The sequence below is a fragment of the Enoplosus armatus genome, chromosome 22 (assembly GCF_043641665.1).
Source record: "Enoplosus armatus isolate fEnoArm2 chromosome 22, fEnoArm2.hap1, whole genome shotgun sequence".
Taxonomy (NCBI): Eukaryota; Metazoa; Chordata; class Actinopteri; order Centrarchiformes; family Enoplosidae; genus Enoplosus; species Enoplosus armatus.
Window position 1 is genome coordinate 7500730 of NC_092201.1, and position 17440 is coordinate 7518169.

Consider the following 17440-nt stretch of genomic DNA (forward strand, 5'->3'; position numbering starts at 1 on the left):
AAATACAGTGTTGCTACTGCAGTGGGGTCTGAGGCATGACGAGAGGAATTCACATTTATCATTTTCCAGTACAGTTGTTTAGTCTCAACAACTGGAAAAACACATTTACACCAAATTACCAAATGAGCAATTTTTGCAAAGCATTTGTTTATTTTTACGACAATTACAATGACATCATTGAGTACAAATAATTCAAAATATGTATTTTCCCAGAGCCTATAAAGTGACATCTTCAAATCAGAATCAGAATCAGAAACTGTTTATTGCCAAGTAACATACATTACAAGGAATTTGCCGTGGTCTGATGGTGCTGACAACAAACATGTAAAAATATAAAGGTAAAAGAATGAGATAAATAACAAACAGTGCAGTGACCAAAATAAAGTGTCTAGATAAAGTGTCCAGTAGGGGGTGCGTGCGTTAATGTAACGCAGAGGGGACAGGGTGTACGTTAATATAACATATAACTTGTGTTTGTGTTGGGGGGGTCAGTGCAAGACTTTGGCCGTGTTCGTTAGGTTGACTGCAGAGGGGAAGAAACTGCTTGAAAAAAGAAATTGCTTGTTTTGTCCAACATACAGTAAATTGAATTACCATTGTTTTTTTCTCTAACATACATGACTCTACTCTAAAAACTTTTTTTTAAAATTTTTACTTAATAAATATGACTACGGATTTAATTTTTTCAATTGTTCAATTGTTGCTTATTTAGTCATGAGTATTTAATGTTGTACAGAAACATTTTCAGGGACCTTAAAATTACTTAAACGATTAATAGAGTATAAAAATGGTTTTCTGCTAATTGATAAATCGACTTATAATTTCAGCTCTTGATAAAAGATTATATGTCATTGCACATCCAGACCAGCAGAGGACAGTAGACTTCTCTACCGGCCTCTGCCTGTAGCCGTTTAAACAAAGATTGTGTATCACTAGGATGAGTCACTCGGTTTTGTCTTCTCGACGGGTGACAACAGCCACAACCAAGTGTGCTGCCAGGGATTCCAAGTCTGCGTAGATAATTGGGTCAAATTGAACTCACGTCCTGTAGAAATTACTAAATATGATTAACGTTTTAGGGAACCCGAAAGTAGGAAGAGAGTGAGACGTCTTCGCTTTCCGTCCTCTCTGCCGACCGTCGCTCCTTTCCGCTCCGCAGGAATGTGTTCTGCAGTAATGGATCCCAAACACTGGGTGAAGGTCTACCAGTGACAGGTCGCAGCATTTCTGTGAGTACTGTAGTCTGCTGCGGTGTGAGCCTGATACCTTAAATATTACCAGTAGCAGAATCAGTGTAGTGAAGAAATTAGAGCTGTTCGGCTCTCGAGTTGTTGCCCTTTGCCCTGAAACCGAGCATTTTTAGCTAACTTACTGTAACGTTTCATCCGCATTTGAGTGACAGTCGTCCAGCTAAACTGTTACAGTGTTGTTGTTTTGTTGTTGTTGTTTTCTTTTTTTACAGTACTTGATCTCACATGTAGGGGTTGAAATGAAACTTGAACCTTTCATTTTCTATTGTATGCTTTATCTTTTGTTGTCGCGTGTGACTCCGTCTCTCAGAGACGGGAATGAGACTCCCCCCACCGTTGAGCTCAAGATGAGAGAGTGGTGGATTCATGTGGGTCTGATCTGCATCCCGCTGGTAGCCGTCTACCTGCACATCCCGCCCCCCCAGCTGTCAGCTGCCCTGCAGAAGTGGCACAGCGCCGGAGAGGCCTTCCACTTCAGAGGCAGGGAGATCTTCTACAGAGGTTAGAGAGGCCTTTTAACACAGTGACATTCAGTCTATTTAGTAGAGAGAGCAGCCGCTAAAACCGGGACCCTGTGCTTTCTCAACTGCTGCTTCCAAGGTCACGTTTACATTGATATCATAAAGCAGAAAATCCTCACATATGAAAAGCTGGAGTCAGAAAATGTCTGCCATTTTTTGCTTGAAAAATTACTAACTCCATTAAGTTGTCAATTAATTGTCACATTGACTAATTGACTAATCATCTAAGGGTTAAATGTGACTTTTTAGAGTCCTAATCACATTAATACTTGGAGTAAAACATGCAAGAAGTGCAGAAATCATGCATTGCTGTGCCTTCTTTCGCCACATGTTGTTATAAACATTTTTGCCTCTGTGCTTATCATACATACTGTACGTATTTCTCTTCTCTCCTCACACCAGATTCCTACGGTGCTTTGGGAAGCTCAGACGTCGTCATTCTGCTCCATGGCTTCCCCACCTCCAGCTACGACTGGAACAAGGTAGCCACTGCACACGCTCAGTAGCTAATCAACACAAAATTTAAAAAAACACATAGGGTCATTTTAGGACTTCTTATGTGAACCAGTCAGAGACCAAATGTGTGTGTTTTTTCCACACAGATCTGGGAGCCACTCACCCAGCGCTTCCATCGAGTCATTGCACTGGACTTCCTGGGGTTTGGCTTCAGTGACAAGCCAGTGAGTCAAACCTGTGTCAGTTTAAATGTCTTATTTTGAATTCCCCCCTGTGGATCTATAACTATGTCAACTCTGTTTCTTATATTTCCTGCTTGATGTTTCCTCACTTACCATTTCCTCCTGTGCCTTTCCATCCCAGCGACCTCACAGGTACTCCGTCTTCGAGCAGGCCAGTGTGGTGGAGGCCCTGGTGGCTCACTTGGGTCTGAGCCACCAGCGAATGAACGTGGTGTCCCATGACTACGGAGACACTGTGGCCCTGGAGCTGCTCTACAGGTATGTGTGTGTGTGTGTGCCAGTTTATTCATGCAACTAGTCAAAAACAAGAGTAAAAAGATAACTTGCTAACCACCCCTCCCTCCGTCTTTTTGTCTCTCCTGCTCCCAAACCAGGAGTGACCAAAATCGCACAGGTCACCTGACCTTCAACAGCCTGTGTCTTTCTAATGGAGGTACAGTGCAGCCTGTTGTCTTTGGCCATGTTGTAGTTAGCAGCTTTTCTGCACCAACAGCATGGATTTTACGTTCTGTAATCAGTGAGATTACACAATAAATCTTTCTCAACAAGAACTCCATTTATACTTTCTATTTATACGTTCCTGAAATAAGATTTGCATTAAAAATGTTCTGTTCTTTGTCGCAAAGCAGCTTACTGTGCTGTGTAGAAACTGACACAATATAGCACCAAAAACACTGAAGGTACCTCCATCTAGCTTCTAAATTCTGAGGATTTCCAGGTTTAATCTCTTTTATATCATTGTAAATGGAACATCTTAGGTTAATTGGACAGTTGGTCAGACAAAACAAGCAATCTGAAGACTTCCCCTTGTGTTCTGGGAATCATTAGTTGCAGCCTTACACCAAAATATTTGAGTTAATACTTTAACTTCACCCAGATCTGACTGCTCTGGTGTCAAAGTCACAGTCTGTGCTGTCACTTTCATCTCCGACAGGAATATTCCCAGAAACACATTACCCACGGTTGCTGCAGATGGTGAGTCACCGTTGTTTTCTTCATCCTACGTTGTAGCTCCTGTGTGTAATGTACGGCGTCAGACTTTAAAAAGCTGATGAGAGTGAAGCCAGCCACCTCAGCCAAATGAACTTTAATTTGGGGAGCTGTTTGGCTGTCAAAGTTCTGCCTGAGACATTTTTGATTTGTCTCCAAAAGCTTCTGAAGGACTCCAGTTTTCTGGCTCCAGTTCTGACACGTCTCACCAACTATCTGATCTTCCAAAAGGGGTAAGAGGACCAGAGATTTGTTCCAAATTGGGAGATTGAAATATATGTTTGCACCTGTATGTAAATGCATTAATATACTCTCCACTGTTGATTTCCTGGTAGGATTGGAGACGTGTTTGGTCCGTACACGCAGCCCACAGACGCTGAGTTCTGGGACATGTGGACGGGTTTACGCTACAACGATGGCAACTTAGTTTTGGACAGGTGTGTGTGTGTGTGTGTGTGTGTGTTTGCTTTGTGTTTAAGTATCTTTGCTGTTCTTCATCTCTGTTCACTCATTTCTAATTGTGTCGTCTCCCTCTCTCTCTCTCTCTCTCTCTCTCTCTCTCTCAGTATTCTGCAGTACATCAACCAGAGATTAAAACACAGGGAGCGATGGGTGGGCGCGCTCACTTCCACCTTCGTCCCACGTGAGTCCACAGTTGCATCACCCATCGTGATGTGCGTGTTAATAAATCGGAGGGCAGAAGTTCTTTTGTGTAGGCCAAACACTTCCTTAAGGTGTATTAACCCAGCAGCCTCGGCCAGAGAGCCGCTGATGTTAAGCTGCTTAGCCTGCGAGGAGAAGCCTTATCGTCCATCTGTGATCCCAAGCTCAGGAGGGGGAAGTGGGGGTGGAGTGTGTGTGTGTGTGTGTGTGTGTGTGTGTGTGTGCTACTGACACAGACCTCATGTCAAATGCAGCGTAAAGGCTTTAGCCAGAGTTTCTGAATCATCGTATCAGTGAGTGAATGTGAAATATTGAAGGGTCAGGTGGCATTCTGCAAGTTACAGTGCAACCGGAAAGTATTCACGGCGCTTCACTTTTTCCACATTTTGTTATGTTACACCCTTATTCCAAAATGGATTAAATTATTTTTTTTCCTCAAAATTCTACACACAACACCCCATAATGACAATGTGAAAAAAGTTTTTTTGAAATTTTTGCAAATTTATTAAAAATAAAAAACTAAGAAATCACATGTACATAAGTATTCACAGCCTTTGCCATGAAGCTCAAAATTGAGCTCAGGTGCATCCTGTTTCCACTGATCATCCTTGAGATGTTTCTGCAGCTTAATTGGAGTCCACCTGTGGTAAATTCAGTTGATTGGACATGATTTGGAAAGGCACACACCTGTCTATATAAGGTCCCACAGTTGACAGTGCATGTCGAGCACAAACCAAGCATGAAGTCAAAGGAATTGTCTGTAGACCTCCGAGACAGGATTGTCTCGAGGCACAAATCTGGGGAAGGTTACAGAAAAATTTCTGCTGCTTTGAAGGTCCCAATGAGCACAGTGGCCTCCATCATCCATAAGTGGAAGAAGTTCGGAACCACCAGGACTCTTCCTAGAGCTGGCCGGCCATCTAAACTGAGTAATCGGGGGAGAAGGGCCTTAGTCAGGGAGGTGACCAAGAACCCGATGGTCACTCTGTCAGAGCTCCAGAGTTCCTCTGTGGAGAGAGGAGAACCTTCCAGAAGGACAACCATCTCTGCAGCAATCCACCAATCAGACCTGTATGGTAGAGTGGCCAGACGGAAGCCACTCCTTAGTAAAAGGCACATAGCAGCCCGCCTGGAGTTTGCCAAAAGGCACCTGAAGGACTCTCAGACCATGAGAAACAAAATTCTCTGGTCTGATGAGACAAAGATTGAACTCTTTGGTGTGAATGCCAGGCGTCACGTTTGAAGGAAACCAGGCACCGCTCATCACCAGGCCAATACCATCCCTACAGTGAAGCATGGTGGTGGCAGCATCATGCTGTGGGGATGTTTTTCAGCGGCAGGAACTGGGAGACTAGTCAGGATAGAGGGAAAGATGAATGCAGCAAAGTACAGAGACATCCTGGATGAAAACCTGCTCCAGAGCGCTCTTGACCTCAGACTGGGGCGACGGTTTATCTTTCAGCAGGACAACGACCCTAAGCACACAGCCAAGATATCAAAGGAGTGGCTTCAGGACAACTCTGTGAATGTCCTTGAGTGGCCCAGCCAGAGCCCAGACTTGAATCCGATTGAACATCTCTGGAGAGATCTGAAAATGGCTGTGCACCTACGCTTCCCATCCAACCTGATGGAGCTTGAGAGGTGCTGCAAAGAGGAATGGGTGAAACTGCCCAAAGATAGGTGTGCCAAGCTTGTGGCATCATATTCAAAAAGACTTGAGGCTGTAATTGCTGCCAAAGGTGCATCAACAAAGTATTGAGCAAAGGCTGTGAATACTTATGTACATGTGATTTCTCAGGTTTTTTATTTTTAATAAATTTGCAAAAATCTCAAATAAACTTTTTTCACGTTGTCATTATGGGGTGTTGTGTGTAGAATTTTGAGGAAAAAAATGAATTTAATCCATTTTGGTATAAGGCTGCAACATAACAAAATGTGGAAAAAGTGAAGCGCTGTGAATACTTTCCGGATGCACTGTATATTACATCTGCACCAGTGGTTGGTCCACCACTTTGGTCCAGACTGAAATATCTCCGCAGCTCTTGGATGGATTGCCATGACTTTGGTGATCCCTTAATTTTCCTCTAGCACCATCAAGTCAACAATTTGTCCAATATGATCAAATACCTGCAGAAGTAATGACAGAAGATGAAGATGGTGAACATGGTAAACATTATACCTGCTGAACATCAGCATGTTAGCATTGTCATTGTGAAGATGTTAGCATTTCACTCCTCCATTTCTCAGTGTTCCTCCCTCCTTGTCTTTCAGTGCACATGATCTACGGACCCCTGGATCCCGTCAACCCTCATCCCCAGTTCATCCGTCTTTACCAGTGAGTGCCTCTGACTCGTAAACCCAGTTCAGATTATCTGTTGTACACTCACTCATCTCCTCCTGGCAGATCTTCATTCAGATCGCTCGCTGAATGCAAATGAGGACAAATTGCAACAAAAAGGAGAAAAGGGTAGTTTCACAGACAATCTGAACTCTTTTCTTATTTTTTGTATATATACATTTCTGTTACGTTTTGAACTTTTTTTTTTTTTTGCCTGTCCTACCTCCTCTCTGTCAAAGAGCTCTTAAACGTGTATAGAAGTGTGAAAGAGGTGGTGGAGTGGTGGTAGAGGAAGGGGTTGGTGCCCAGAAGCTTTAGGGTTCAAAGTCTGCTACAAGTTTAAAAAAAAAAAAGGTCAATTGTGCTTTAAAAAGCAATGAAAAGGGAATGGTTTTCCTTCATTCTCTGTATTCCTGCGTTGTGCTTTTGCTTCACTTGACCTGGACACCTTTGCTTTGTACTTATGTGACGTTTCATTTCCTTCATGGCCACTGAGGTTTCACAGTTTACCACTGTCTTACGTATGTTTGGGAATCTCGTTCGATATTTTATTTCCGCATCTTTCTTCAGTTTCACGCTCAGTTGGGAATCTCGTTTGTTTGTTTCTGAGTCTCTCCTCAGAGACTCAGTCTTGTGCTGACAACTTCATGCATGAGAGACGCACGTCTTTCTGCTTCACCACCATCTTTCGCACTGCTCTCATTTCTGGTTTGTTCCTAATGAACTCAACAGTATACATTCAAGAGGATAAACTGAGAAACAGGGGAAACACTATGAGAGAGTTAACAAATGTTTGTCTCATAGAATCAAGTTAAATTAATTAAATTAAAATAATGTCAAAAATAGTTTTCCTCAAGTTTATGTTCACCATGATAAAATGGTGGACAGACATGCAAGAAAGGTGTCTAGGTGGACTTGAACCCAAAACATTGTGGATCATGGTCAAAACTATAAACCCCTAGACCACCGGAAAGATCCACAACACACCTCCTTTGTCAGTGACTCGTGTGTCCAAACACTCAGCGACGCTTCTGTGCCCTTTGTAATAATCTCAGACATGTATCTTGTTCCTGCAGGCAGCTGGTCCAGAGGTCGACAGTCACCATTTTGGACGAACACATCAGTCACTACCCTCAGCTGGAAGATCCCACCGGCTTCCTTAATGCATACTTCAATTTTATTCACTCTTTTTGAGGGGATACCAAATGCAATGCCCATGTTCAAGAATTCATTCAGAACCTGTACAAGCTGTTTGGTACTTCTGCAGCACTTCAAAGTGATAAACGGCGACATGTGGTGCAAAGACCTTTCCTGATGATTGTAACCAGGAGAAACGCTGCATCAGTTTGAGATTTAATCACGAATGATGGGCCAATTTACCAGCAGCAACCCCTAAAATGTCAAATTACTGGCACTAGGAGACTTCAAACGTGAGCTAGAAATGTGATTAATTGTACTTAATGCAATTGACTGACTAATCTGATGGTGACAGTGTTAATTTATGAACCCTCAGAGGAAGCATGATACTTCAAGTTATGTTTGTGATTATTTAACTTTTTTCTGTGGGACCCTGTTTTGATTCCCTCCATTTTCTGTCCTGCAATCAGCTGCACTCTGAATGAATTTTGATATGATTTTCTACGTTTTTCTCTTGATGTCAATGAAAAAACTAAATGTCAACTTTTCTTCAAATAAAACTAGTTTTGTAAAAAACAAAAACAAAACATTGTGTCTTAAAAAACTGAATGAATGAAAGTTGATGTACTTTGACAGAATTTATTGAAGGTTTGACAGAAGAATTTTCTTACTGCAAAGAAAGTGAGAAGCAGCAGACAGTATAAACAGGGAAGAAACACTTTAGTTCATATACAAGAAATAATAAAACATTTATTCGCTTTTTAGGTTGGATGGTGTCAGCATAATAATCACAATGTTATTATACATTTTAGAGCAGTTGAAAAAAAAGTGATGTCTCAGACGGTGCAGAGATGAAAGGTCTTGTGGCTGCGTTGGCACGAAGCTGCACCGCAAGCACGTTAGCCGACGGACGCCAGGATGACGTCAACCACCGTCTCCTCGCCGCTGCGAACCGTCACCTGCATGGTGACGCCGTCAGCCAGCGCCAGGCGCGCACGAACCAGCACGTCATGACCTCCCCGAAACACACCTGAGTGGAGAGGGAGGGAGAGCTGTCATGGAAACTGCTGCTGGCCAATCAAATCACACTGGTCAGAGAATTACTGTCAATATTCTACAAAATCCACTAAAATCTAAATTCAATCTGGTATTTGTAGTTATGCAATATAAAAGTTACATGAGAGACAACCTAGTCTTGCATAAACGCAAAATTCCAAGTGATTACATTTTTAAGGAAGCTATTTGTATTTAATAAAAATAAAAAAAAATGTTTTTAAGACCAAACAGTGACTAAAACCATCCTGACATCCAACACCCACCAGCAAGGAAGAGGACATGCGAGTTCTTGTTTTCGGGGACTTTGTCCGAGCGCTCACATGGCTGCATTCCCAGGAAGCTGATGATGTTACCCACCGCCTCTGTACAAGAATACCACAGATTAGTCACATAACACTGGGCTTCAGTTATTGCATAAACCCAAAATGGCTTTGCTTAACATATTGTGTAAAGCAAAAATATACAAAAAGTAATGAAACTTCACACTTGAGGCCAGCATGTGAACTGTTGGTGAATAATTCAAAACAACTCAAAAACTACTTGCATCTATTTGAAGAAATAAACCTCTGTTCTTTCACATTGATCTTTGCGTTAATGATTTCAGCTTAGATTTCGGACTTCTGCGTACCGTCTAGAGTCCGTACAGAAGCCAGGGCAAAAGTCTCTTCCTTCTCGAATTCATCTCCCACTTCTTCCCATGCTGCTCCAAAGTTTGGTTTCAAAACCTTCTGGATGTGGTCGGCAACCGTCACCTCCAGATCCTCCAGCTAAAGACGAGCAGGGCGGAGGAGGACAAGAAAGATCAAGAGACGAGGGCAAAGAAGGAAGACAAAGGGAAATCATTTACGTTGATGAAAAAAACTCATGCTCGTTTTGATAGTTTGCGGATGTGCTGTGATTACGTACCACATATTCATCATCATAACCGTCATCGTCAGGCTCTCCTGTGTTTGGGTCGCAGTCTCTCACCAGGTACTTCATAGTACAACTGAACGTACAAGACACTGTGGACAGATGGGACACGTCTAAACACAGTTTTCTTTATATTCAGTCAATGCTGATTAACTCTGTCTCAGTTTGCTGCGCAAACGTTATTATTTTGGACCTTGTACATGTATAATTTAACAATGTTTGCACCTTTGGGCTGCAGAATCACTATTCTTTTCTATAGGTTATGAACTCTCCGTTTCTTTGACAATGCATTCAAACACTTCCTTCACTGCTCCCATGAGCCCAATAATGCCCCAGTGCTCCTACCAGCGGTGGGGTCGTCGTCAGGCAGGCGGACCAGAGTGTAGCAGGAACCAGGCTGACTGTAAGGGAGGCTGGGGGCCGGGATGTAGTGTATCACCTCATAGGCCTCTGATGGCTCCATCTGCACTAGGACCTGACACAAAGAGCCACGAGGAACATGGTTTAGTTTAACAAATGCTATGTTTGAAATCAGACCAATCAACAGTCTGTGTAAAGATTTCAAAAAAAAATGTCTCTGAAGCTCCAGAAAAATCCATGATCATGAAACTAAATCCCTTCTCAGCTGGTACCTTCTGCAGGAGCTGGTCGTTCAGTGTGTTTGTGCAGTCGAACTGGAACACCATGTGCCTGGCGAAGGTGTGTTTGACGCAGCGCACCACATATTCTGTCTCAGCCTCCGTCAGCTGCACCGGCTCGGACGACTTGAAGAGCGGGCCGAGACCCTGGAACTCTGGGATAGACGCCAGTTGTTCTGTCAGGAGGACGGAAAGCAGAGACGGATTAAAACAAAGACAAGACGGGCATTTTATTATAAGTATATCAGGCCGGAGAATGAAGGTGAATATCAGTGTAATTTCATTATATTCATCTTGAATCTGATGACAAACAGACTCTGTTTACAATCTCACCCTGATAAATGTCCTGGCGCGATGGGGCCAACTTTTCTGGCAGTTTGCTGGTGGCAACAGGGGCGATTTCTAAGAAGAAAAATCAAAATTAACAGACACTCTTTAACTATCTGATTATTGATGACTAAAAGAGAAGAATAATCAAGAGAAACCATGTGCAGATGATTTACCTGTTTTCTGTTCTGTGATTGGGGTGGTGGCCAGAGGGACAGACTTCATGTCGAAAGGTTTCTCTGAGGGATCCAAAGTGTACTGGTGGAGGGACTTCTCCAGGCCGGGGATGGAGACAGACAGACCTGAAAGCAGCACACAGACGAGGAGACGTAAACCAAAGCAAGGCGCTCACAAACATTCACTCATCAAAATCCCTCACAGTGTGCCCCGAGTGTGTGTGTGTGTGTGTGTGTGTGTCTTTACCGTTGAAGATGTAGGCAGCATTCAGAGCCTTCTGCTTCTGCTGTAGCACGTTCATGTAGAAAGTAGCTCTGTCACGCACTTCATCATCACTGTCCATCATGCACCTGTGAGAACGGACGCAAACATACAGTATAGAGTATATAAACGGAGTCTCACAGTCATAGTAATACTAATTTAAGGAGTGCTTTCTTTGTATTTTCCACAGAAAGATGAAATGTGGAGAAACAAAATAAAGTACACGAGTACCTCTGCATGAGAACCAGGACGCTCGGCAGCAGATCATCATTCTGAGCTCCAAATTTAGCCAAAGCGCTGACTGCAGCTGAGGATGGAAGAAGAAACAAATGTTTCAGCTGGTTGTAAAATGAAAATAGTGTGAATACTCATCAATAGACTGGATGTCATGTAACTAGCAGTGCTGACAGACACTTGGCTTGGATGTTAGAGGTTGAGATGAAATAAGTGGAATTACTGAAGCTTCAATGCTGTGGTACATAGTAAGATTCACACAGGATCCCGCGCCATCTCACCTGCACGAACTGCCTCGCTCTCCAGCACCACTCGGTTGAAGATGAAGCGGATGTACTTGGAGGGCTGGGGGGTGCGTGGGCCCTCTTTTCCCAGTAGGTGCAGGATCTTTGTGGCCAGCACTGTGTGCTCGCAGTCCTCGATGAACTCGCACAGGTGGGCCAAGCCCGTTTCTTTGCTCTCTGGGTTCTCCTCGATGATGCTGATGATGCAGTCCACTATGGCCCGCTTGTACTCAAAGCCACCCTGCAGGGAGGAGAGAGGTGGTCTCTGTGAGTCTGTGAGTGCTCAATTTAGAATGCAAACACAACTGCAACAGACACCGTAGGCTTTATTTGATTTTTAGCACATATAAACCAGACTTATGTAATCTGAAAATATTTTGTAAAAGATATAGAAGAGCATGCAAGCTCCCAAAATGCTAACTGTGACTACAACATTTATCTTTCTAGCCAGTAAGGATATCACTGATAAGGAAGCTGCCTCATGAGGCAAAGACCAAAGTGTGAAGGACAGTCGGAGGTCTGTCAATGATCAACTTACATCATCTCTGAGCATGTTGGACAAGAAGTTCATCATGACGCTGTGCTTCCTGGGATACTTCTGGCACAGAGCGCTGATGGCCTGCACCACCACCACCTGGAGGAAACAAACATCAGGGACAGATTTCAGACAACATTCAGAAAATAGAACAAAAATAATAGGATTTTAAAAAGGGAGGCGAAGCAGTGAATCTCATATCGGAAATTAATCTTTTGTGGCCACAGAAGCTGAAATCCTGGGAGATAAAAAAACCCCATCATGACACATTCTCACACTTTCAATAAGTACTGTGTTACAATGCCAACACAACATTGTACAACATGTATTTGATGGCTCTCTCTGTTGAGGATAGACTAAATTACAGATTACAACTCATAGCGTTTTAGTGTCCTACTTGAGGATATTTCAGCAACTTCTAAATGTAATGGCTAAAGTAGGCTCTCCCTACTCATTATAACACCTGATGTGTGTGGATTTAGTTGTACTGCATTATCAAATAAAACTAAACTAAAACAAAAGTGTCTGACCTTGAACTCGTCCGAGATCTCGGAGACAAACGAGGAGATCTGTTTCATGAGCCGGTCCACGCTGCTCTCACTGCCGGTCTTCAGCAGAGTCGTGATGGCCAGAGTGGCGATGCTGCGGTTCGAGTCGGTGATCAGGTTCTCCAGGTCCAGATTGCACGCAGTCACAGCAGACGGATGCTTCATGGCCACCTGGTGGACACAAAGGAGATGTCAGTGTTCATTGAGTATTACAGTCTGTTTTGACCGTACGTTCACGTATAATTAAAATGATCTATGCTTATACATAATAAAATGGGCCATGTGAGGGAGGATGGAGAGTGAAGCTGTACCTTGTTGAGGGTCCTGACAGCAGCGTATCTCAAGGCTGCTTTGGGAGAGCTGCAGAAGAGCTGCAGCACTGCAGGAAGACAAATACACATTCACAATGAGACTCATAAGCCGGCAATATCATAAGGACAGAAACAACGCCTCATTCTGTTCATAACAATACAGATAGAAATGAAAGATGAACGAGGGGTGAGTAAACTACTGACCAGACACAGCAGGGGCCAGCTCCCTGGCTGTACAGTTGGGCATATGGACGATGGCAGAGGCCGCCTCATACACCACCATCTCATTCTTGTTCCTCAAGCAGCTCTCGATGAAGTCGAACAAGGGGCTGTCGTGACTGAAAACATAAAGACAGAATATAATACTGTCAACAAGACATCAACAGTCCCACCGAGAGATACCATAGATGACAGCTCATATATCAGTGGGGAATCAGCTGTACTATGCAGGTACCCAGATGTCCTTGCACGTCTCTACTAGAGCAGCAGGTTACTGCAGGTCTACTCACCCTCCCTCTGTCTCGTCCAGAAGTTTGCTTGCGATCCTGATGAGCATGCAGTAGGCAAAGGGAGACTTGAGACCAGATTTGGTGAATTTGTTGAGCATCTTGGTGACGGCAAGACGGTCGTTCTTCCTGAGGTGATACAACAGACCCAGGGCGTGGTACTGGAAGACAGGACACACACAAACAAGTTTGAAAAGTTTTTAACAGATCTGTTTAATCTCAACTACCTGGACATGTTAATTTTACTTGTTGTATGCCTATGTACGATCCAGTGGAGCCACCCCTCTACACACACAATAGATGGTTCAAAATAACATGAATTCCCGAGTCTTTGTGCATGTGTGTACTACCCACCTGGACCATGATGTTGTCACTGGAAGCAGCCTCTTGGGCTTCATTCACCCAGCGTTTCACCACATCGTAGCTCATCTTCACCATGTGCTGAAACACACACAAACAGAAAGGACTTCATTACCCACCAGCATTGATATGATATACAATTACACAACTTTATCTCAATTATACAGAAGCACAAAATAAAGGAGAATTAAATCTGCTATTTCTGGATTTATAAGTGAAATATGAAACTGAGCCATTTTTCTTTACCAGTGAGGAGACCAGGGCTGAACTGGACACACTGGGCACCTTGTCAACAATAGCTTGCTTCATGTATCTCTCAATGGCCTGCAGCATGGTGGTCTGTGGAAAATACAGGAAACATTCAACAAACAATGTTTCAGTTTCTTAATTATAAGAATTGAATATTATATATAGGATGTTTTCTTTCTTGCATGAGATGACAAAGTCAAGGAAGAGATGGGGAGACTGGACAAGGAAGACAAAAACAAAATGAAGCAGCACTTACATCTGTAATTCTGCAGAGGGCTCTGATAGCAGGTCCACGGTAAACATCTTCCTTCCCTGTCATGTCTTTGGTCAGGCTGTAAACACCACACAAGGAATCATTAAAGACACTGTGACCTCAAAAGAAAATGAACACATTACAACAGTAACAAAAACACATTTACAGAGTTGTTCTCCTCTGTAATAATTCAAATAGTCAAACAGACCTCATCAATTTACCATATTTTTATAAACATGAGAAAAACCTAGTTTTTGTACACCCAGATCTGTCACTTTATGTATCCTAGTGTAAATGTAAAGAAACTCTGGACAAACTGTTTCCACTCCGCCAAGAAAAGACACTTCCTGGAGGGTATTTCAGTATTTGCATACATGTGAGAGCCATTTCACGTTATGGTACAAACCTGCTAGTGACAATGATGACATCCTCTGAGATATTGGCCATCTCTTTGATGGTCAGGTAGCACATCCTCCTCAGGGTTTGCTGAGAGAGAAGGAAAGAGTATAAACATACTACGTTTATATTAGAACATTACACTAAAATGGAAACAAACAAAATATCTAACCCATTAACTAATGAATGAATGAAAGGACGGTATCTTACATCATTGGACTGAAAGAGCCTGGTCATTGCAAAGAAGGCCTCCGTGGCCTCTGTGGTCCCAAAATGCTCTCCCTACATGATCAAAGACATGAGAGTGAGAGAGTAAAAACGTTAAGACTCAAAACACACAAATAAAGTGCTATTTCACATGTTTGTGAAACAACTTCTTACCTGGTTGAGGAGGTAGATAATCTTGGTGAGAATGTGGAGGCATCTCCTAGGATTGATAGGGGTCTCATTGAAGATACGTGCCTGTGCACAAGAAGGGACACCTTATTTTATTTCAGGTGTTGCGATATTGTTTCTTTGACTCATATTGTTTTCACTCACGTAAGTTCAGAGCAGAGCTTAAGAGTTTAAGCAATATAAAATGCAGACGTTACCTCCTGCAACACTGCACTCTTCTCCAGGTGCTGGAAAGGGTTCGACCCACTTCCTAAATGTCACAACAGCAGAGTCAGATTGAACATCATACAAAAGCAACACACGTAAAGGACGCAAAGTTGACGCCAGCTTATGCTACATGCTAGAACTAAAACACACATGTACACTTGCAGACAGGTCTCCTTTAAATTAAAGCACCAGTGCAGCAAATTTGATTCATCTATATTTTGAGTTCATGCTCAAAGAGGACACGTCCGTTAACGAGAAAAACGAACATCACAACATCCAGCTGACACCGCCTAGCTTGAAATGCTAACGCTAAACTTAGCGTAGAAGTGGTGATGATATTATTGTGACATCAAATAATAACTGCTACAATTTTTAACTGCAAATCGGGTTATAACTGACCTTTACACCAGCTACATTACATAAATATAATTTACCCTGACAGCTATCGTTAGCTTTAGCTAGTCAGCTTTCTGAAACAGGCTAGCCTCGCGTTAGCTTCCAAAGCGTCCAACATCTTGTCAGCCCAGACACAACTTTAATTTTTCAAACGCTGCCACTATATAAAGTAATAACTCGCCAATCTTACCAGACTCCTCGTCCTTCTTATCAAACTTTTTAATCATTCTGTCGGAATGAAGCTGACGGACGAGGGCAAAAGATGCTCTCAGCTTCGGTCCTACGAGAAGCTACTTCCACGTAGCCAAAATGAAAACTCTCTTCCGGTTTAAACGTCCACGTCAACGGAACATACGTCAGAACCATCCCCCTTTATCGCCATTAGGGGGCGCTGCTGTCAAGCTATATTATACAGCGCAGTTCACATAAGATTTACCATCACAAATGCACCTTTATTAGATGTGTAACAATTATGAAAACACAAGATAAAGCAGATTAGGAAAAAAGAAATGCAGGATTTCTTTTTTTTTAGTTTATATTTTGCTGTAGTATGTACAATTAATCTAATTACCACAGTGAACCTGATACCTTCTGACCCAAGAGCAGTTGCCCTTTTTGCCTGGTTGGTAATTCAAACTTTTGCGCGGACAGTATGGGCACGGGGAGGTATCAGGACATTCACTGATATTCACACAGCAGATCAGCAGAGTGACCTGTTGGACGCACACCTGCAGAGCTGACTCACCACCTGGGTGTTTTTAGGTCAATTGGCCACAAGATGTCGACATTGCTCTGTGTCTTGAGTCTCGTCTCTATAGCTATAATACACAATCTCCACTAAGGTGTCTGGTGGAATAAGCAAACTTAACGTACTCAAAATTAAATAACAAGTCACTGGTGACATTTCAGCCATCTACATTATAAAAACTAAAACCAAACTGAGCCCTGTAAGTGCCTTTTAACACCTTTTCTGAAAGTATTTGTTTACATCATAATGTACACATAGTATAGCCTGACTGATGCTGATGTTGACATTTGATATACTATTCTATTTTTAATCATATACACCTGACATACTTTTTTTTTTAAATATTTCTGTACTGTAATTCCTTGATACTTATTGGCAAACATATACATTTGTACCTAATATAAATATGTATATATATGTATGTGTGGCAAGCTTAAATTGGCCAATAATACTGGACATGCTGATGTATCAGCCAGGCTTTAGTATCAGCCTTATGGATAGCAAAGTAGTAAAGGAATACTAAATTATAGGAATGTTTCTATGGATCCCATTGTTCAAAGTGCTGTATATCAAAAAGGCAAATGTAGTTAGTTACATCTGCTTTATTTGAGGAAAAATAATCCTTTATTTTGAGTATAAAAATAACAGACATCTGATGAACACATACATTCCCATGCATTGCATTTTACTGTTTCATGATCTTGCAGTTGGTTTGTACAGTATTTCAGTGTTCATTATTCAGTGTTTTTGCTACTGTCGATGTTTCACACTAGAATCAGGAATCATTACAGGCTCCCATGTGAACTTCTGAATGACAAAACTCTCAAAATAAAAAGATATTAAAAAAAATAAAAGAAGACGCAAAGAGAAAGAAAAACAACATTGTAACATCAAATGTTACGATTATGCAACAGAATTACAAAACATTTCATTGGTCTTTTGATAAGGGTGTAAGAATGAATAATCACAACTGCTTTGCTCTTCTTGTTCAGTCCAAGATTTAAAATTTGATGACTCAGGGGCAAACTAAGCACATTAAACATTAATTT

At 42.3% G+C, this 17440-nt stretch overlaps 2 protein-coding genes across 2 annotated transcripts; one reads left to right on the plus strand and one right to left on the minus strand.

Moving 5' to 3' along the window:
• The first annotated feature begins 1176 nt into the window (after window positions 1-1176).
• Window positions 1177-8151, plus strand: mest (mesoderm specific transcript). Its single transcript, XM_070929033.1, has 12 exons — window positions 1177-1229; window positions 1561-1751; window positions 2174-2253; window positions 2374-2451; window positions 2591-2727; window positions 2844-2902; window positions 3404-3444; window positions 3622-3692; window positions 3795-3896; window positions 4026-4102; window positions 6394-6457; window positions 7537-8151. Exons 2-12 carry the CDS (start codon window positions 1598-1600, stop codon window positions 7652-7654), a joined length of 981 nt encoding a protein of 326 aa, XP_070785134.1. The 5' UTR covers window positions 1177-1229; window positions 1561-1597; the 3' UTR covers window positions 7655-8151.
• A 71-nt stretch (window positions 8152-8222) lies between these two features.
• copg2 (COPI coat complex subunit gamma 2) lies at window positions 8223-15958 on the minus strand. The gene is made up of 24 exons (XM_070929281.1): window positions 15834-15958; window positions 15238-15290; window positions 15026-15106; window positions 14855-14926; window positions 14655-14734; window positions 14252-14327; window positions 13993-14085; window positions 13741-13827; window positions 13390-13547; window positions 13085-13218; window positions 12881-12948; window positions 12552-12740; window positions 12025-12120; window positions 11484-11727; window positions 11200-11275; window positions 10954-11057; window positions 10707-10832; window positions 10537-10605; window positions 10198-10379; window positions 9911-10040; window positions 9560-9657; window positions 9282-9420; window positions 8917-9015; window positions 8223-8627 (listed from the first exon to the last, which is right to left on the minus strand). The coding sequence occupies exons 1-24, from the start codon at window positions 15868-15870 to the stop codon at window positions 8497-8499; spliced, it is 2622 nt and encodes an 873-aa protein (XP_070785382.1). The 5' UTR covers window positions 15871-15958; the 3' UTR covers window positions 8223-8496.
• Between the last annotated feature and the right edge of the window lie 1482 nt (window positions 15959-17440).